Raw genomic sequence first — 22,857 nt, forward strand, 5'->3', positions numbered from 1 at the left:
ATCTTTTTATTTCAGCTCATGAAACACTTTACATGTTGCGTTTTTCTATTTTTGTTCAGTATAGTTTCTAGCGCACAACATGTGCTTCAAAAGTAGCTCGAATTCATATAGGCCCAATATAGGCTGCATCTCAATCAATTAAAAAAAATATATATATATATATATTTTCCAAAATGTCTCCTTCCTTTAAAAAATAAAACAATTGTGTTAGTTGGGAGCACCAGTGCTACCAATGAAAAATGTTACTTTGGAGCCCTGCTCGGTCGAGACCGTTTCCCGCGGTAGAGGTGCCTCTTTACAATGACGTGATAAAACGTTGAAACAAAGTTACCACTGGTTGTAGCAAGGGTTTGTAGTAAATGGCTATCATGAAATACATGCACCAGAAACAGGGAAGTACTGTATCAGCAAGCTAAGTTGGCTATTAACTGCAGCAGTATAGCTAGCTAGCCCCTTGGCAGAAGACCGAACGTCTGCATACTTATGATTGGCAAAGATTTCACCATGTTGAATCTTGGACTCTTCAGCAGCCGACATGAGACCTTCTAATAAAACCAGACCATTCAGATCACCAAGCTGCTTCGAATGTTTGATCTCGATATTGAGCTAATTTTACCGGCCAAATGCATTGTATGCAGCCGGCAATACACTCGTGGACCGGTTCGTGCCGAAAACATTCTCCATTCAGGCTGCAAAGGCTTCGATTTCCTCAATTTTATTTAACGACGAGAAGGGGGAAAATATGCATACTTTCTTTATGAAACACTTATTTTCCTCCACCATGCTAGAGTGGCTAATGCCTAGGAATGCTACTTCCTGATGTTGCACCTCGCATTCAGCCAATGGTAAACAACAGACTGCTGCAACCTGATTGGCTGAACGCGATACACAATATCTGGGATTAGCATTTAGCTGCTCTAGCATATTACATCGATCTACCAGCCTTTGGGATGCATATTGCTTTGTCTTTTTATCTATTTTGTGTTATTTTATTATGTACAGCACATTGAGTCACTGTATTTGTATGAATTGTCCCAAATGAATAGTTGTCTTATAATAATTACATTATTATTACGCTTTATGCTCCGATTGAACCAAATGAATGCTGTATGATTGAATATCGTCAAATTTTTACCATAGTTATTTGCACTGACGAGAAGTAAACTTTGAGGTTTTTGTTCATTTCAGTAATAATCAACACTAATTACAAAGAAGTCAGTCTCCCTATGACTTATTATCATAACTCTTAGCCCCTGCAGACTTGGAACCGGTTATCTGGGTCTTCTCTGCAACTCAGGCAGTAGTAAGACTACTGTGGCTGCAGCCAGAGAGATGTATAGCCTAGTGTTGATTCCTGTCACACACACACCTCGAGTGACAAAGTGGGGAAATGACGGCAAAATCCAATGTGCCTTAGGACTGATATGTGACAGTGAATATTATGAGGCGAAGGGGGGACGTCTCTCAAGCTTGTTGTGACAGACCCAGGATGTCTGATGTAGAAAATGTCAGACGAAGGCAGTGGGAGGCAGTTTATTTTTTTCCATTCCTCGTCTTGAAGGTTAACTGTGTTTATTTTAATTACATTTCTGCCCCTTATCTCTTCCTGGCCAGGTCTGGATAAATTACAACTGTCAAACAGCCCCACAGACCCGGAGTCTGGGAAGCTCTCGGCCAACGGGCATCAGAAGACTCTGTAAAAGAGACAACCGACACACACACACCTAACGGCAGCCAAAGGGAGATTTTGATAGTACCGAACTCCACAGCAGAAGGTGAAAGGGATTGAGTCTGTGGAAGCGACTTAGTATACTCCCACAGTGTCTGACGGGCTTTGCGAACTGAGAAGAAACTGCAATTTAGCTTCGTGACATTCCTTCCTCGTGGATGGATGGATGCAGGACAGGGACTGATTTGAGCCCTCTGACAGACTGCCGTCTTCACAAGAGTGACCTTGATGTTGACCTCAACAGTGACTGTGACCATGGGCCATAGCCGATGTCTGGGGGACTTTCTTTTCCCTCAGCACCAACTTTCTTCTCTCTCTTTGTCTATTCTTACAGTGCCTTGCGAAAGTATTCGGCCCCCTTGAACTTTGCGACCTTGTGCCACATTTCAGGCTTCAAACATAAAGATATAAAACTGTATTTTTTTGTGAAGAATCAACAACAAGTGGGACACAATCATGAAGTGGAACGACATTTATTGGATATTTCAAACTTTTTTAACAAATCAAAAACTGAAAAATTGGGCGTGCAAAATTATTCAGCCCCTTTACTTTCAGTGCAGCAAACTCTCTCCAGAAGTTCAGTGAGGATCTCTGAATGATCCAATGTTGACCTAAATGACTAATGAGGATAAATACAATCCACCTGTGTGTACTCAAGTCTCCGTATAAATGCACCTGCACTGTGATAGTCTCAGAGGTCCGTTAAAAGCGCAGAGAGCATCATTAAGAACAAGGAACACACCAGGCAGGTCCGAGATACTGTTGTGAAGAAGTTTAAAGCCGGATTTGGATACAAAAAGATTTCCCAAGCTTTAAACATCCCAAGGAGCACTGTGCAAGCGATAATATTGAAATGGAAGGAGTATCAGACCACTGCAAATCTACCAAGACCTGGCCGTCCCTCTAAACTTTCAGCTCATACAAGGAGAAGACTGATCAGAGATGCAGCCAAGAGGCCCATGATCACTCTGGATGAGCTGCAGAGATCTACAGCTGAGGTGGGAGACTCTGTCCATAGGACAACAATCAGTTGTATATTGCACAAATCTGGCCTTTATGGAAAAGTGGCAAGAAGAAAGCCATTTCTTAAAGATATCCATAAAAAGTGTTGTTTAAAGTTTGCCACAAGCCACCTGGGAGACACACCAAACATGTGGAAGAAGGTGCTCTGGTCAGATGAAACCAAAATTGAACTTTTTGGCAACAATGCAAAACGTTATGTTTGGCGTAAAAGCAACACAGCTGAACACACCATCCCCACTGTCAAACATGGTGGTGGCAGCATCATGGTTTGGGCCTGCTTTTCTTCAGCAGGGACAGGGAAGATGGTTAAAATTGATGGGAAGATGGATGGAGCCAAATACAGGACCATTCTGGAAGAAAACCTGATGGAGTCTGCAAAAGACCTGAGACTGGGACGGAGATTTGTCTTCCAACAAGACAATGATCCAAAACATAAAGCAAAATCTACAATGGAATGGTTCAAAAATAAACATATCCAGGTGTTAGAATGGCCAAGTCAAAGTCCAGACCTGAATCCAATCGAGAATCTGTGGAAAGAACTGAAAACTGCTGTTCACAAATGCTCTCCATCCAACCTCACTGAGCTCGAGCTGTTTTGCAAGGAGGAATGGGAAAAAATTTCAGTCTCTCGATGTGCAAAACTGATAGAGACATACCCCAAGCGACTTACAGCTGTAATCGCAGCAAAAGGTGGCGCTACAAAGTATTAACTTAAGGGGGCTGAATAATTTTGCACGCCCAATTTTTCAGTTTATGACTTGTTAAAAAAGTTTGAAATATCCAATAAATGTCGTTCCACTTCATGATTGTGTCCCACTTGTTGTTGATTCTTCACAAAAAAATACAGTTTTCTATCTTTATGTTTGAAGCCTGAAATGTGGCAAAAGGTTGCAAAGTTCAAGGGGGCCGAATACTTTCACAAGGCACTGTATCTCATTCTACCCTCTAACCGTTTTTGTGGAGCGCTCCCGTCCTGTAGGTTTTCACTCCAACTCTAATCTATCACACTTGATTCTAATAATTAGCTGGTTGATAAGCTGAATAAGGTTAGTTACAACTGGGGTTGGAGCGAAAGGGTAGCTCTCCAGGAACAGGGTTGGAGAGCTCTGCTCTAACCAATCTCATTCTAACCTCTTGTGTTTCGCACTTGCCTAATCACTTCTTATCTGTTATTTTCTCCCCCATAACCTAACCATTGCACTATGCCGTATTGTCTTGGAAGATGCAATGTAACCTTTCGACTTGTGGCCATTTTTACACTTACGTCTACACCCTGTTCTATTTCCAACACAGTTTAAAATACATGTTAGTTATAAAATGCAGCTCAGGGTTATTTGGAGAGAGAGAGAGAAAAAAAATGCCGTCTCACCAAAGTATAATGAGAAGACAATTCCATTTCAGAATTAGAAAGTACATGTGATGTGGCCGTGGGGGCATTCACAATGGATTACCTGTATTGTGGTGGTCTCCAACAGTCATCTATTTCAGTTTGTCATGTATGTTATATGTGTGAAGTATAGATGGCTACTGGTTTAATAAGTGGACATTTTTATTTGTTAATGTCAGAAGATATGTGAAAGATGACGCCGTTCTATGATAGACTTGCTTTGAAAGCACCTTGCATGGAAAATAAATCGTACTTTTAAAAAAATTTTTTTTAACCTTTATTTAACTAGGCAAGTCAGTTAAGAACAAATTCTTATTTTCAATGACGGCCTAGGAACAGTGGGTTAACTGCCTGTTCAGGGGCAGAACGACAGATTTGTACCTTGTCAGCTCGGGGGTTTGAACTTGCAACCTTCCGGTTAGTAGTCCAACGCTCTAACCACTAGGTTACCCTGCCGCCCCGCCTCTTAGCCATTTGACATATCACTCTTAGCCATTTGACACGTCATACCCAGTTGCTTTGCTTGTCCTCACAGGTGCCTGTGTATTACCACTTCTTTGCCGGTACATTTAGTACCCGTTCACCACAGTGGCCACACCGGAGCTCCATTGACACAGAAAGAATGGGGTGGCACTGTGGAGGCGTGACTAGCCAAGCCTTCCATCTTTTTGGTTGTCGCAGGCCAGTTGTGAATGTGTAACAATGTGCTCTTTTTTATTTCCCTTTACTCGTAGTCTGTAGGCCTACTGTGCTTTTTAATTTCATAAAAGATGTAGTTAATTATTTTGTATTGATTTAATGAATGTTGTTTTCGGTGCTGTCGATTTCGATCACTCTAGAGATGGGAAAAATTATGTATTTTTTTGGGGTCCCAAAGAGCAAAGATCGCAGCTTTCAGAGTTTGATCCTGTGGGTGAATGTCCTAAAAAGGTTGTGCGTTGGTAAACTTGATCTCGATCTCCCCAAATAACTATTAAGCTATTTTAAAATGTATCTTATTTCACCTGGCATGAAGCTTTGTTGAACTTCTTCCTATGGTAAATGTTGTATTTGTACATACCATTTATGTTTCATACCTCTCTTGCATTATTTGGATGTAAATAGTGGGCTGCCGTTAAGCCTCAAGTATTTGTTGTAAATAAGTCTACAGGAGCTCTTTTTGGACTGTGACGCTACTTGTCACTAGAAGCACCTTTTATGCCTTAGCTAGCAGGAGGAATTCACCACAGTCTTTATAGGAGGCTCCTATTTGTGTGTGTGCTCACGTGTAGGTATGTTTGTTTTAAAAAAAAAAGACAACTTTACTGTGAACACCTTGTCTCTGGATTTCAATTGCAAACCAGTTTGAACTTCTTCATTGTCCTTTGCGGTGAATGTAGTATATAATCTCCCCTTAACACAAATAGCCATAGTGGGCTTCCAAAAATTACCAGATAACCTGAGCACTTGTGAAAAGGGAAGGTGATGGGCCCCAATAATTAATGTGTCATAGACTGTTTTTATGATGTGTTTGATGTGTTTTCATTGTGACTTGTCATGATGCAAATGGCAGGAGATACGATTAACGTATTTTATTAAAATATGCATTTGAGACTTGTTTTTTTACAGGGACTGTTTTATTTTTAAAAAGGAATGTATATTATACAGTAATATTTTGGATGAAATTTAAAAGTAAGGAAAGCAGTAGCTATTGTCTATCACAAGGCTCACCTTAGGTTCTGGAGTTCGCAGTGCCAAGCCTTGTACTGTGTTCTGTCCCCTCATTAAAATGCAAGATTATGAGTGATCCAATTTCACATCTCAGGTTGATTTGGTAATGCTGATGATAAATGATACTGTGAAAATCCAGAATTGAAAAAAAAATCACTAACCAAAACCCGTTACTACTGTGGCTAATAACATCTGTTTTGTGTTTCCTTGATGACTGTGACCCCCTTTGTGTTCCTCTCACCCTCAACTATCAGTTTTATTAATTTAATAAATATATATTTTTATTGCTATTTCAGACAATGTTTATGCTGCATGTATTATTGGTTGAAGAAGTACACCAGTGATCACAATCTATTACAATCTGACTTTTCCATTTAGTTTCTGTGGAGGACACAGTCGAGGCCCGTTCCAACCTAAGGGAACACTTTTGATTGCCTTGCAGTTTTTTTTCCACTCGCAGAGGGTTTGAAATGTTGAGGGGTGGCCTGTACTGTCGGTGGAGTAGCTGGTAGTTATATCTGTCTGTTTGATTTTCTGTGTCTGCATGTAATTTCCTGCCCATTTATGTGAATGTATATATTTTTTACCTTGTTCTTTTCTGAGTTGCTATATATGTATGTGTGTTGTTGTTTTACGATGTTGGTTTGTTTGCAAATAAAACAATGAAAATCATGTTTATGGTGACATTTACATTTGTGGCGTACTTCACAGGCTTCTTTTTGAGATGTAAGGGCACACTTTGGCAAAAGTAAGCTTGCTGTTACCATGGCACTATCTGGCTGTATGAACTCCTGGCAAGTCACAGTGGTAACACAGTATTCCGGGTTTGAGCCGCCAGAGGAATGGGGACTTGAGTAATAAATGCACTTTATTGGTGTGGATGCCTGAAAGTGATACTTGCATTTGTCTTTTGATGATGCATTTAAAGTATTTTAATAAAACAACAGGAATAACTTCCTGTTTTACTGCACATTTGATTCCTTGTGTCCTTTACAGTCGACAAACCGCAACATGTAAGGCCTGCTGGAAGCGCTCAATCTAAACCATTTTGAGAAATTATACGATTTCTGTGAAAATGCTTTTAATTTAGATTCTGGAGGTGCTGTAGAAACATCTTCACTACATATACACTGAGTATTCAAAACATTAAGACCACCTGCTCTTTCAATGACTGACCAGGTGAATACAGGTGAAAGCTATGATCCCTTATTGATGTCACCTGTTAAATAAATCAGTGTAGATGAAGGGGAGAAGACCGGTTAAAAAATAGTTTTTAAGTCTTGAGACAATTGTGACATCGATTGTGTATTTGTGCTATTCAGAGGGTGAATGGGAAAGACAAAATATTTAAGTGCCTTTTGAATGGGGTATGGTAGTAGGTGCCAGGCACACCAGTTTGTGTCAAGAACTGCAACACAGCTAGTTTTTCCAGCTGACTGTTTCCCATGTGTATCAAGAATGATCCACCACCCAAAGGACATCCAGAAAACTTGACTCAACTGTGGGCAGCACTGAAGTCAACATGGGCCACCATCCCTGTGGAACGTTTTCGACACCTGGTAGAGTCCATGCCCTGACAAACTGAGCCTGTTCTGAGGGAGGGTGCAGCTCAATATAAGGAAGGTGTTCTTAATTTTTTGTGCGTTCAGTATGTACAGTCGTGGCCAAAGGATATATAAATAAATAATATAAATGTACATTTTCACAAAGTCTGCTACCTCAGTTCGTATGATGGCAATTTGCATATACTCCAGAATGTTATGAAGATTGATCAGATGAACTGCAATTAATTGCAAAGTCCCTCTTTGCCATGCAAATTAACTGAATCGCCAAAAAACATTTACACTGCATTTCAGCCCTGCCACAAAAGGACCAGCTGACATGTCAGTGATTCTCTCGTTAACACAGGTGTGAGTGTTGACGAGGACAAGGCTAGAGATCACTCTGTCATGCTGACTGAGTTTGAATAACAGACTGGAAGCTTCCAAAGGAGGGTGGTGCTTGGAATCATTATTCTTCCTCTGTCAATCATGGTTACCTGCAAGGAAACACGTGCTGTCATCATTGCTTTGCACAAAAAGGGCTTCACAGGCAAGGATATTGCTGCCAGTAAGATTGCACCTAAATCAACCATTTATCGGATCATCAAGAACTTCAAGGAGAGCGGTTAAATTGTTGTGAAGAAGGCTGTTTCCAAGCTGTTTACAGGCACAGTCAATTTAGTGTATGTAAACTTCTGACCCACTGTAATTGTGATACAGTGAATTATAAGTAAAATAATCTGTCTTTAAACAATTGCTGGAAAAATTACTCGTGTCATGCACAAAGTAGATGTCCTAACCGACTTGCCAAAACTATAGTTTGTTAACAAGAAATTTGTGGAGTGGTTGAAAAACGAGTTTGAATGACTCAAACCTAAGTATATGTAAACTTATGACTTCAACTGTAGGTGTTCCTTTTGTTCAGGTGTGAAAGGGCAGTGTGGAGTGCAATAGAGATTGCATCATCTGTGGATCTGTTGGGGCGGTATGCAAATTGGAGTGGGTCTAGGGTTTCTGGGATAATAGTGATGTGAGCCATGACCATCCTTTCAAAGCGCTTTATGGCTACAGGTGTGAATGCTACGGGTCAGTAGTCGTTTAGGTAGGTTATCTTAATGTTCATGGGCACAGGGACTATGGTGGTCTGCTTTAAACATGTTGGTATTACAGACTCAGCCAGGGAGAGATTGAAAATGTCAGTGAAGACACTTGCCAGTTGGTCAGCAAATGTAGTACACATTCTGGTAATCCGTCTGGCCTTGTGAATGTTGACCAGTTTAAAGGTCTTACTCACATCGGCTGTGGACAGCGTGATCACACAGTCATTCGGAACAGCTGGTACTCTCATGCATGTTTCAGTGTTATTTGCCTCGAAGCGAGCATAGAAGTTTTTAGCTCATCTGGTAGGCTCGTGTCACTGGGCACCTCTCGGCTGTGCTTCCCTTTGTAGTCTGTAATAGTTTGCAAGCCCTGCCACATCCGATGAGGGTCAGAGCCAGTGTAGTATGATTCAATCTTAGTCCTGTATTGACGCTTTGCCTGTTTGATGGTTCGTCGGAGGGCATAGCGGGATTTCTTATAAGCTTCTGGGTTAGAGTCCCGCTCCATGAAAGCGGCAGCTCTACCCTTTAGCTCAGTGCGGTTGTTGGCTGTAATCCATGGCATCTGGTTCGGGTATGTACGTACAGTCACCGTGGGGACGATGTCATCGATGCACTTATTGATGAAGCCAGTGACTGATGTGGTGTACTCATCAATGCCATCAGACAAATCCTGGAACATGTTCCAGTCTGTGCTAGAAAAACAGTCTTTTGTCTTAGCATCTGCTTCATCTGACCCCTTTTTTATTAAACGGGTCACTGGTGCTTCCTGCTTTCATTTTTGCTTGTAAGCAGGAATCAGGAGGATAGAATTATGGTCAGATTTGCCCAATGGGAATGGCATATCGTTCCAGAATGCTGTGTTAGCTATGCTGGTTAAGTGTGCCTTGAATTCTAAATAAATCACAGACAGTGTCACCAGCAAAGCACCATAACACCTCCTCATTCGTGCTTCATGGTGGGAACCACAAATGCAGAGATACTCCGTTCACCTTCTCTGCGTCTCACAAAGACGCAGCGGTTGGAACCGAAGATCTCAAATTTGGACTCATCAGACCATAGTACATATTTTCACTGGTCTAATGTTGATTGCTCGTGTTTCTTGGCCCAAGCAAATCTCTTCTTATCATTGGTGAAGGCCTGATTCATGCAGTCTCATCTGAACAGTTGATGTTTAGATGTGCCACAATACAGGTGGTTCAGACGGGGCGATGAAAGCCCTAGCGTGCATTATAAGACTCACTCAGTTTTTTGTAAACACAGAGAATTATTAGCCCAAGCAAGTCTCTTCTTATTATTGGTGTCCTTTAGAAGTGATTTCTTTGCAGCAATTCGACCATGAAGGCCTGATTCATACAGTCTCCTCTGAACAGTTGATGTTGAGATGTGTCTGTTACTCAAACTCTGTGAAACATTTATTTGGGCTGCAATTTCTGAGGCTGGTAACTGATCCTCTGCAGCAGAGGTAACTCTGGGTCTTCCTTTCCTGTGGCGGTCCTCGTGAGAGCCAGTTTCATTATAGCGTTTGATGGTTTTTAAGACTGCACTTGAAGAAGTTCTTGAAATTTTCTGAATTGACTGACCTTCATGCCTTAAAGTAATGATGGACTGTCGTTTCTCTTTGCTTATTTGAGCTGTTTAGGGCTATCTTCTGTATACCACCCCTACCTTGTCACAACACAACTGATTGGCTCAAATGCATTAAGGAAAGAAATTCCACAAATTAACTTTTAACAAGGCACACCTGTTAATTGAAATGCATTCCAGGTCATGAAGTCGTTTGCGAGAATGCCAAGAGAATGCAAAGCTGTCATCAAGGCAAAGGGTGACTACTTTGAAGAATCCCAAATATAAAATATATTTTGATTTGGTTGCTACATGATTCCATATGTGTTATTTCATCGTTTTTTTATTCTACAATGTAGAAAATACTCCAAATAAAGACAAACCCTTGAATGAGTAGGTGTGTCCAAACTTTTGGTTGGTACTGTGTGTATGTGCGTGTGCGTGTTGAAGTTACATCCAACCAGTATTTTGTTCTATCCTCCCTGCGTCTGTCCCTAGTCTGGGGATGCGGTGAGGCAAATGGGACACTCCCGTGTCACTCTCTGGATGACCTGTGCCAGACAGGGCTGTTACCTGAAGGGACACACCAGCATTCCAAAATAAGACTTCAAGTCTTCAATAAATTCCCACAACACGTTACCACACCACCACATACTGTTGGGGTCAATTCCATGTCGATTAAGGAAGGGAACTCACATTTTCCTCAAAGCCTAGGAACATTTTGGGGAATTGGAATGTCAGTCTACTTCCTGAATTGACCATGGCGAATGTGAATAAAAATGTCTGAATTCAGATATCACAAACTACGTTGTGTTACATGGTTCAATGTGCCTATAAATCAGCACAGGCTACTTTTCCCATTATTCAATTAAGAGTAACGGAGAGCAATATGTCAAACTTAACAAAATGAGGAATTTGTGTTAAGTGCAAGGCGCCATATTAATGCACCTCCGCTATTGAAATGGAATTGACCCCAACCTTGCTACCACACATTTATAAGGGTTATCTTCTCTCACAAAAGCCTCTTTACACAGCCCTGTTCAGTTGACATTATCTGGTTTAGCGCGTCACACAAGCTTGATTATTTGGCCGTGTGTCTCTGAGATACCGTTGGGGGACAGGTGTCTGCTGCAACTCCACCAATGATTAACTCTGAGACGGCTTCCTTTATTCAGAAACGGTCAACACCCCCGAGGCTTAAGCGCTTGATAATGAGCTTTGCAACATTTATAGTGTTTACCTTCATGAGGATAGGTGCACTGTGTGCGATTAACACCCCCGAGTTCACCGTTTGATTCTCTCTGTGCAGAGTCAAGGTTGAGCAACACCTGTTGCCCTGCGCACAACCTTTTAACACAAGATAAAGAAACATACCCTTTTTCACCTCCTGTGGGATTGTGGGAAACTACATTGGCTGGCATTAAAAATACCTATATACAACAGAGCCTATGGAAGAGCAAGTCTGGATCTCTTTCCATTTCGAACCACAGTGCAGATGGTACAGACGGGGCGATGAATGCATTATAAGACTCGCTCAGTTTTTTGTAAACACAGAGAATTATTTCCATCATTCACTTGGAAAAGTGAATGATCATCTCTGGGAGATTTGACTTTGTAGCAGCTGCCTCTCCTGGACAAGCGTTAGCATGTTGAATGAATGGCATGGCTACAGGGAGAATTAGACCAGGTTTAGAACTTTATGAGATTCTCTTTGATGGCGCACTATGGTATTTGTATGGTGAGTTTTCCCACAGTAGGGTTTGCACAATTCCTGTAACTTTCCCAAGATTCCCAGGTTTTCCAGAAATCCCGCTTGGAGATTTTCCCGGAAAACCTGGGAATTTTGGGAATGTTCCAGGAATTTTGCAACACTTTTCCACATTCAGGGCCCAAATCTTATCCTGTATTTTCCTCTAGTCATCCATCTGCGGCTCTGAGATGTGCTCTCTCTTAAACTGATGGAACACTCTTCAGCTCGATGACACAACTCGTCGATATCCTTCAGGAAAGCCTCCACATCTGTGTGGCGGTATTGGACAAAGCTGTCATTCAACTCCTGCAACTAATTGTAAACCATTTAGTTGTACCAAGGGGCGTCCTTCAATTGGACACCAAATAGAGTTCTGATTTTATCTCAGATTTAATTGCTGCTATATTGTAATGCTTGAAGCCTGCTGACAAAGTTAAGTTGCTAAACAGGCCAGATTAACACCGGCACGTCTCAGACTTACATGGAACATTTATGGAAACCAGTAATAGGATAGCTGGTGTTGGGAAACGGACACACATACGGGTGCGCACACACACAAGCCATCCCTCAGGCTGCCCCACCGAGCTTGCTCATGTCACAGTGACATCACAAGTGCTTTATTGCTGGGCTTTTAGCACGAGTTAAACAACTGTTAACCATTCAGATGAGGTTTTATGAGCTAACTTTTCTACAGCGAATCCAAAAAACATGGACCCTGGTGAACTTTGCCTTGTCTCACCACAGAGGACAGGAAAAGGGATGGAGCGAGGGGGGGGGGGGGAGAAAGGGGCTAGAGGGTGCCGCGTTATCACACTGCAATGCATTTTTGATGTCACCAGTTATCCTCCTTAATGTGTTGACTTAGGGTCGTACGTCAAAAAGGTACAAATGGAAAGCTGGTCATCGCAGTCGGCTGATAAGAATGTGAAAACTGGTAGAACGTCTTAAAGGCTTTGCTGCCTTGGAGCAACTGGGCCTATAGGGCTCTGGTCAAAAGTAGTGCACTAAATAGGGAATAGGGTGCCATTTGGGACTCAACCTGTCTCTGTGTGATGGAGGATGCCCTACTCTATCTCAGAATCTTCCAGGAGCCGCCAATCCCCATCCTTGACGTGGCCATCACTGGCACCAGGATGGGACCCTGGACGGGGCAAATGAGTTCCAACAGAGTTAATGAGACCAATATAAGGTCTGCTCGGTGTTTAAGTGACATTCTAAGGCAGGGTTTATAGGTGATGGACCTCTCCGAGTGCATTACAAGTTGGGCGTAATCAACGGGTCTCTCCGAATCCATAGAGGCACGCTGATTGATTACATAGAGCCCTAGAGAGAGAAGTGATTGGCGGCTCCTAGAGGATTCTAGGATAGAGTAGGACATCCTACATCCCACAGAGACACCCTATTCCTTATTTAGTGTACTACTTTTGACCAGAGCCCTATTTTATTTTATTTGTATTATATATTTTTTTTTTACCTTTCTTTAACTTGGCAAGTCAGTTAAGAACAAATTCTTTTTTACAATGACGGCCTACCTCAGTATATTTGCTACTCAAGTTTTAACTTGTATGTTTGATGGAAAAATGGCATAACTAGTGAACAACTGTGCCGACCGGTAAAGGTAGAACCAAATGTAGTGAAAAGCTCAAAATTAGCCGTGGTCAGTGTTTTCTATTCAGCCATGTCTCTGCAAACCTCTGCAAACCTGCACTCCAGTCAGAGGTAAGTAAGTAAAATGGAGGGGGAGATTTCAGTCTCACTAGGTGGCAATCTTCCCTTTTCCAGGGAGCCACAGACTAGAGAAGGCAGAGTGGCCTTATTGTCGGTAGGCCCCCTTCCAGTTGCTAGATCCCGCAACCAGCCAGCCAAAGCTGAAAGGACTAACCCTTTAGAATGTGTATTCTTTCCTCAGATCAAAGTGAAATCCAATGGAATATTTTCCTTCTTAAAGTGGGACAGTGAAAAAAGCCAATGCAAATGACAACCAGGGAACCTGCCCCCGATGTGCATTGGGGGCAAAACACACAGACAAACACTTGCTTTTGTATTGACCTTGGAATGTCCAGACTGTTTGACCAAAACACACACTCTCCATAATTAGTTTACAAACAGTGTATGATTCACACGGCATCAAAGGCCCTCTGGAGCTGCTTAGAGAGTTCAGTTCCCCCTTACTCGGCCCTCCACCTCCACTGAGGCCCATGTCCACTCCACACTGACCTGTGATCAGATCGGCTGTCTGTCCATCAATCACAGCAACCTAAAGTCCACCACTGCTAAATAGGTGAGGAATGTCTGGCGGGTGAGTTTCAGGGAGAATGCTGACTTAGGTCGCATCCCAAATGGCACCCTATTACCTTTATAGGGCACTACTTTTGACCAGGACCCATAGAGCTCTGATCAAAAGCAGTGCACTACATAGGGAATAGGGTGCCATTTGAGACACATACTTATAGGAGTAGGGAAAAGCCTCAGCAATGTGACCTGGCGGTCACCAGTTGACAGACTCACCAGATAAGTGTTTTGAGCCGTCATTGGCATTGTTCAGTATATAGTAGGGTCGTTCAACGAAATGAGTGCCTATTGTGTAACTTTGATATTTTAAGTTGAAATTGTGCACCAGTATTGCATTTTAAAAGCCTGTTATATTAAATGAAGTGCCCTTTAATAAAGACCTCATGGAGAACTCAATACATCTGCTTTTTAATACACAGTACCAGTCAAAAGTCTACTCATCTACTCATTCAAGCGTTTTTCTTTATTTTTTACTATTTTCTACATTTTAGAAGACATCCAATCATTTAGAAGACATCAAAACTATGAAATAACACATATGGAATCATGTAGTAACCAAAAAAGTGTTAAACAAATCAAAATACATATCATCTTTTAGATTCTTCAAAGTAGCCACCCTTTGCCTTGATGACAGCTTTGCACACTCTTGTATTCAACCATATTCCCAGTCACCTTTCCATGGTTAAATGCGGTGGTTCGTGCTTTCAGTTTTGCGCGAATGCAGCCATCTATCCACTGTCTCTGGTTAGGGTAGGTTCTAATAGTCACAGTAGGTACAACATCTCTTATACACTTCCTTATAAACTCACTCACCGAATCAGAGTATACGTCAATATTATTATCTGAGATCCCGGGTGGCGCAGTGGTTAAGGGTGCTGTACTGCAGCGCCAGCTGTGCCATCAGAGACTCTGGGTTCGCGCCCAGGCTCTGTCGTAACCGGCCGCGACCAGGAGGTCCATGGGGCGACGCACAATTGGCCTAGCGTCGTCCGGGTTAGGGATGTCCTTGTCTCATTGCGCACCAGCGAGTCGCTGGCGGGCCAGGCGCAGTGCGCGCTAGCCAAGGTTGCCAGGTACACAGTGTTTCCTCCGGCACATTGGTGCGGCTGGCTTCCGGGTTGGATGCGCGCTGTGTTAAGAAGCAGTGCGGCTAGGTTGGGTTGTGTATCGGAGGACGCATGACTTTCAACCTTCGTCTCTCCCGAGCCCGTACGGGAGTTGTAGCGATGAGACAAGATAGTAGCTACTACAACAATTGGACACCACGAAATTGGGGAGAAAAAGGGGTAAAACATTATTTTCTGAGGCAGTCAGAACATGTCCAAGTCCGCGTCAAAAACAATCTTGAAGCGTGGATTCCGATTGGTCAGACCAGCGTTGAATAGTCCTGTTTGAGTTTCTACCTATAGGAAGGAGGAGCAAAATGGAGTCGTGGTCAGATTTGCCAAAAGGAGGGCAGGGCCTTGTATGCATTGTGGAAGTTAGAGTTAGAGAAGCAGGGATCCAGTGTTTTACCAGCGCCAGTGGTCAATATGCTGATAGAATTTAGGTAGCATTGTTCTCAAATTTGCTTTGTTAAAATCCTCAGGTAATATTTGACAAAAACCTTCAACCCTGTTAAGGTCAACCCAACAATTATTTTATTTGGCACTTAATCTATTATAGTTTTTATTTTTTATTTAACCTCTTGAGATGGGAAAATGTGTTTTTAATTAATTTGAACATGTGATCTTTATGGCACAATGGTAAAATCTGGTGAAATGAAACTTTAAAAAAAATGTTTTATTAAGTTACACTTAAGAAAAGGCACCAAATTGGTGTAACAACCCAGTAAATAGAGGGAAACATGCAGTCCAATCTCTGGAGAAGTTAACCTGATGGCACACCTCTCTTTGAAGAGGCGAGCTCCATCGTGAATTTCTGGTCTCATACTGCTCCTTCCTGTAAAGAGGACAGAATGTCCTACCTGAAAACCTCTCAAAGGCCGGCATACTGGCTCTGTGAAACACTTGGGAACTGGACGTCCAAACCTAGACACAATATGAATATCATTAGTGCTGATTGTTGAATATTATACACACAATTATAAATTATGAACACACGTGTATATATATATATATATAGTTTCTATTTAAATTAATCATCTTCAGCCTTATAATTAGATTAGATTTTTGGTTTGTTTGTTTGTTTGGTCTTATTCAACTGATATACCCTCTGCATTTTACCGATTGAATGACTTTTGAAATAATTGTGGCATGCAGAGTCTCCTGGGGATGCTGGAGCATATGTATAGTTTTTCACATCTCTCTAAGTGTTTCTGGTGAGCCCTGTGAGAGATGTGTGTGTGTACGTGTGTGTGTACGTGTGTGTTTATTTCTCAGGGGGCAGTGGGAGTCAGCGAGCCCCTGCTGGGAGGGCTGGGACCTGGGACTGCAGTCTCCTCTCCTCTGCTCCACCTGCCACAGACTCTTTTGTCGTCTGCTCTCACAAGGAGATTGAGGAGTCAGTAGCTCCAGCTAAGGGGCTTGGGACACACAAACCAGTGTACTCCGAGCTCTAGAGGGCAGGGGAGCCATATTGATTTCCCATTGTTTTTGGCCTGGCCAACATACTATATCACCAGTGAAAGGGCTCACTGCAGTGCTCAGTCTATATCTATATATACATGGTATGGTCTGTATTTGGTGTTAGTACAGTGTTAAATAGCTGAAAGCATAATCTGCAATAATTTGTATTGTATAAAATAAGGAAGCATTTTAGAATACAGGAAATAAGACAATTTCAAATAATTGCACTGTTTCACTAATAACAAACACATTTAACATGTTTTTGTCAAACACATCAACAAGTCAACAAAGATTCACTTTTGTCACTTTCCAAGCTCTAATTAAAAATGTTCCCTCCAGTCAAACTAATATTTACACAGGCATGTATGGCAACTGTGCTTTGTGAGGCAGTCTACTCTAGCCCGCATTCTTGAGATTGGCATCTTAAAAGGGGATCAGAAAGATGTAAGACTGAATGCCCCTCACAGTAACACACTGATTGCTACATCATCGTGTCACAGTTGAGTTCCAAGGCAGTATGGGACATTTGTACAGTTGTCTACACAGATTAGAAAATACAAGAACCAGAGGGAGGGGTAGAGAGGGTGTTGGGGAGTCGGGGGGGGCTGCCCTAGGGGAGGGTGAGGAACGTTGAAAACGTTCAAAAAGGGTCCTCTAACTGACTCTGACTGAGAATTAACACCAGGTATTGTGTATGGAGGAATACCCGAGTCTATAGGCGAAACTCCTCCCTGCAGATCACACAGGGCTGCTTGGAGTCTCCCTTGTGAATAGACCTCGACTTGACCCAACTCCATTCATCCACCATCAGTCTCCTGGCCGGGGATTCCACCAAACTACAAATATCTGGTCTGGAGAGGCAGACAACGGCACAATATCAAACAGCAAGTGAAACATTCAAATACCTCTGTAGTAGCCTAAGCACCGAAATGCAGATTTGATTTCACAATGAGACTTCCTAGTTCAGAAGTGTTGTTGAACTAGTTCCCCAGTTCCCAACTGACTACTGTAAAGTAAATGTAATTGATTGCTAGATGTTTTTGGGGCTACCTAGCACATACTGTTTCTCCTCTGGTCCATTGTGTGACTGGGGACGACGAGAACCTTTCTGATTCACAGTTCCTTTCACATGGTTTCTTTTGCAGTGGGTGTCTGTGGAGGCTATTCTGCACCATCTTGCCTTCACAGAAGGCTATTTTATAGATGACATCACCGAAGTCGAGGATCGGTAGGATGGTCAGTTTTCCGAGGGTATGTTTGGCAGCATGAATGAAGGATGCTTTGTTGCGATATAGGAAGCCGATTCTAGATTTAATTTTGGATTGGAGATGCTTAATGTGAGTCTGGAAGGAGAGTTTACAGTCTAATCAGACACCCAGGTATTTGTAGTTGTCCACGTATTCTAAGTCAGAGCCATCCAGAGTAGTGATGCTGGACGAGCGAGCAGGTGCGGGCAGCGATCGATTGAAAAGCATGCATTTAGTTTTACTTGCATTTAAGAGCAGTTGGAGGCCACGGAAAGAGAGTTGTATGGCATTGAAGCTCGTCTGGAGGTTAGTTAACACAGTGTCCAAGGAGGGGCCAGAAGTATACAGAATGGTGTCGTCTGCGTAGAGGTGGATCAGAGAATCACCAGCAGCAAGAGCAACATCATTGATGTATACAGAAAAGAGAGTCGGCCCGAGAATTGAACCCTGTGGCACACCCATAGAGACTGCCAGAGGTCCAGACAACAGGCCCTCCGATTTGACACACTGAACTCTATCAGAGAAGTAGTTGGTAAACCAGGCGAGGCAATCATTTGAGAAACCAAGGCTGTTGAGTCTGCCAATATTGTCAAGAGATGTCACTGAATACATTACCAAAAAAGATCAGTCTATGTCATAGAGATAAATAGTGGACTCTAATGCCAAAAAGCCTGTTTTAGCATGTGCAGCGCCATTGATGATTTTCACAATTTTTAAGTAGTCAGCTGGGTGGGATCTCCTATGGGTTAAGGAAGGATCACATCATTCCATCCAGGTCACCAGGAGGGTTTATACCTGTTCAAACAACACACTCTAGGTGGCAGTATGCACCTTTTCAGTTTGTTTGTATGCCCCCTTTCAGTTAGTAGAATAAGAAAATGGACTACTTCAAAATGGAAATGGCCTCAAAGACAGCATAATGGACAGATATATTGATGCGATGTCTATCTAAGTCTATGGTATATGTTGGGACGGATTTACTCACTGAGCTGTCGTCAGAGCTGGAGATGAACAAAGCTTAGCTGCTCATACCTATGCTGTGAGCTAAGGAATCCCTCTCAGGTCCCCCAACATGGACAATTGTACACACAAACATAAATGAGTTCCTAACAATCTTTTTCTGTAGGGTTGATGAAAGTTAGCCTTATTTCTCACACACTGTGGGGTTGGTATGTGTCTTTTAAAATGCTTTGTGGCTCTGATTGACTTTGATGTGCTGGGACATAATCAGTGAAAACAGATGGCTGAGGAGAGGGCCCAACGATGAGGCTTGTCAATCTGGGGAGCCCTCTAAGAAAACAAAACCAGGAGCCCGCTCAGGGAGAGGAGGGAAGCCCTGCGCTTCTCAAGAGGCTGGCACATTCTTGAGATTAGAGAAAGAAAAACGCAGACCACTGCCGTTAATGCCTCAGACAAAGGCGTGGAACAAATTATTAGTTAAGAATTCAAGCCTTGAGCCCCTATCAAAAGACTGCCGTCCAAAATGCCAGACTAGGGCCCTCGCTTGTGTTTTTAAGTAAATAATCATGGTTAAAAGATATGGCAAAGATGGGGCTCAAGTCCTTCATAAAGCTCTGCATTCTTCCAACTGTCATCAGAATGGATTTCCGAACATTTCCGAACTTTTATTTTCAACAGGGACACTGTTTATCTTTTTCTTTATAAATACCATGTTAAAGAGCCTTTTATTTAACTTTGTTCCCTCCCAACCTCTTTACCTGATCTGTGGTATTTTGAAAAGAAAAACTCACCTTGCAAAAACGTGCAAAAAGCTGACGACTGAAGAAAAGGTGGTCTGTAGTGGTAAAGGGTTGAAAGAGAGCCCTTTGCTGTACCCCTTTGCAAATTGTGTGAGCCAACGACAACTTGAATATGATAGAAAAAAGAATCCCACAATTTATCTATGCTGAAAAAGACATGCAGGTTATCAACATGATTTGATTAGCAACATGCCCAGATGCCAGGAACACAAACAAAACATGTTATAATGCTTGATATGATATCACATGTTTATTCAATCACTGATATACAATTATAAGGGTAAATAAAATAATATTTAAGAATATTCACTGAAAGGATGACAAAAATCTGCTTTATACAGCTATTCTCTCATATACCACTGTGAAATAATCAGTTTGATACAATTTGTTTTACATCGTTGTTGATTAAAGGCAGGTGACCCATGATTTTGATATCAACTTTTCATTTTAGTCTTGTCAATCCGAATTGCCTCTCTAAAGGAAGCAGTCTTCTCCTTTTCACATATTTTGACCTTGGACTTGACCCCTTTCACTGGTATGTATCCACATGGTCACACAGCCTTTTACCAACCTCCATTTTCCTCTCTATAAACGGGGTCTCTCTTTAATAAAACATAAGCCTTGTGCTTACTTGGATGGACAACGCATTGAACAGTGATATAGTACTATATCTGATGAGTATAGCTGGACCGAACTATTTGATATGCAGGGAAATTGAAAGTTGACAGTTGAAATATATTTCTTTATAAAATACTTTATTTAACCAGGTAGGCCAGTTGAGAACAAGTTCTCATTTACAACTGCGACCTGGCCAAGATAAAGCAAAGCAGTGCGACAAAACAAAAACACGGAGTTACACATAAACAAATGTACAGTCAATGACACAATAGAAAAATCTATGTACAGTGTGTGCAAATGTAGAAAAGTAGGAAGGAAAGCAATAAATATGCCATAGAGGCGAAATAATTACAATTTAGCATCAATACTGGAGTGATAGATGTGCAGATGATGTGCAGGTAGAGATACTGGGGTGCAAAAGAGCAAAAGGGTAAGTAATAATATGTGGACGAGGTAGTTGTGTGGGCTATTTACAGATTGGCTGTGTATAGGTACAGTGATCGGTAAACTGCTCTGACAGCTGATGCTTAAAGTTAGAGAGGGAGTTACAAGACTCCAGCTTCAAAGATTTTGCAATTTGTTCTAGTCATTGGCAGCAGGGGACTGGAAGGAAAGGCGGCCAAAGGAGGAATTGGCTTTGGTGGTGACCAGTGGAATATACCTGCTGGAGCGCGTGCTACGGGTGGGTGAAGCTATGGTATCCAGTGAGCTGAGATAAGGTGGGGCTTTACCTAGCAAAGACTTATATATGACCTGGAGCCAGTGGGTTTTGCGACGGATATGTAGTGAGGGCCAGCCAACGAGAGCGTACAGGTCGCAGTGGTGGGTAGTATATGGGGCTTTGGTGACAAAACAGATGGCACTGTGATAGACGACATCCAGTTTGCTGAGTAGAGTGTTGGGGGCTATTTTGTAAATGACATCGCCAAAGTCAAGGATGGATAGGATGGTCAGTTTTACGATGGTATGTTTGGCAGCATGAGTGAAGGAATACAGGGAATGACTTGCAGTTTTTGCCATATGTTGATTTAATTTTCATATTGCAATCAATATGTAATGCAATGTCTAGACTGGAGTGTAATATATCACCATTTCAGGCCACTGTGTCAGTCTGTGGTAATAAAACTGTTCTGGATCCATACATCACACTGTGATATAAGGCATTGTTTTCAAATGAATAATTGGTCAGAGATTACATTTCTGGGGGAGAGAGGCCAGGCCATAATGGCTAATTAACAATTATGTCAAACACTGCAGATGACCTAGTAGACCAATCACTTTGATAGGGGACAGTGGAGAGGACAGAAATCAAATCATTTTACGACTCCCCTATAACGGTTTCCTAATATGACTTTAATCACCTTATGGTGAATAGGAATCCATCCCCTGGTTATCTGAGAAGGAACCAATCAAAGATGGAAGACAGAAAGGCTATACTATTTGCTGTAATCTCCTGCGTCGTTGGCTCGTTGCTGACTAAATTGGCTATAAAAAAAAACATGGCCATCATTATAGCATTTCCTATGTGTTTCGAAGAGATGGAGCTCCTAATGATTAGACTTGTCCTTTGTAAATGAAATACAAATCACAGAGGGCTTTTGGTTTTCCTTCATTTACTAAGTGCTACATTACGTCATACTTTGGACCTAACAATGGATTTCCCATAACTCTTTGCGCAGTTGAAATGACGAACAGGCTCACATATCACCAAATGTGCCAGCGCTTATTAGCACTTGAGAAGTTATCGATCGACCATTTTGATTCATCTCTGGCGGGGGCCTTGGTGGCTCTCGGGGTTGTTCTCAGGCCCTCTGGTAGAACTTGTTCCCACTTTTCCTTCTCAATTAGCTTCAGTTTGTGCTGACTGCTGTGACTGAACCCTGGCAAGACGACATCCACTGCAGTGCCCTAGTGCCAGGAGAAGAGTTATAGGAACTAACTCGACCTCTGTGGCCTGTTTCTGTTCTATTAGTCTGGATGAGACAACTACCACTGCAGGTTATGCAAATAGCATTATATATGCCCCAAAACTGTACCAAGTTTCATGCTTTTATGATATTTTCACATAACCCTGGGCTATATGGAGAGTTGGTAGGCTATACGTGATGGGTACCTATTCATCATAGGTACAATTATGTTGAGTATGTGGAGCATTTACCAATGAATTGATAAACTACAGGTGTTGTATCTGTTGTCGCAGAAAAACAATGACATACATTTACATAAATGAATTGAAAACCTGCAGCTCTCTTTCTCTCACTAGATCTCACGCCAAAAACTATAGTCTACTTTAACCTATCAAAACACATTTCCCGTTAGAAATGAGCACCTTTTTTTATAGTCCAATCCTCCTGCCGCAGGATTATTTTAATCCTGAGACGAAACTGGTCAAATTAAGATCCCATTAAAGATACCTAATATGACAATGGAAGACAACATGAAAGCAACCGCCAGCCATTGCACAAATAAGTGAATTAGAAATACAAACTTGTTGATGAGCTGAGCTAAATGTGCAAAGTGGATTTCACAGTGGATGTCACAGCCGTCACCAGTAATTCCTGTCACGC

At 42.0% G+C, this 22,857-nt stretch overlaps 1 protein-coding gene and 1 pseudogene across 2 annotated transcripts in view; one reads left to right on the forward strand and one right to left on the reverse strand.

Moving 5' to 3' along the window:
* LOC139420445 (limb region 1 protein homolog) overlaps window positions 1-22,857 on the forward strand; it is a 142,073-nt gene that overhangs the window by 56,976 nt on the left and 62,240 nt on the right. The window contains exon 17 of one of the 2 annotated variants that reach the window (XM_071170585.1): window positions 1,615-2,572. The exons of the other annotated variant lie outside the window; for it this stretch is intronic. Coding sequence (XP_071026686.1) covers window positions 1,615-1,700 — 86 coding nt within the window. The 3' untranslated portion in view covers window positions 1,701-2,572. Of the gene's footprint in view, window positions 1-1,614; window positions 2,573-22,857 lie in introns of those variants that run through there. 2 annotated transcript variants of the gene reach the window in all.
* The window catches only part of LOC139420500 (uncharacterized), a 52,393-nt pseudogene continuing 42,411 nt past the window's right edge, over window positions 12,876-22,857 (reverse strand).

This window comes from Oncorhynchus clarkii, chromosome 11 (genome assembly GCF_045791955.1).
Source record: "Oncorhynchus clarkii lewisi isolate Uvic-CL-2024 chromosome 11, UVic_Ocla_1.0, whole genome shotgun sequence".
Taxonomy (NCBI): Eukaryota; Metazoa; Chordata; class Actinopteri; order Salmoniformes; family Salmonidae; genus Oncorhynchus; species Oncorhynchus clarkii.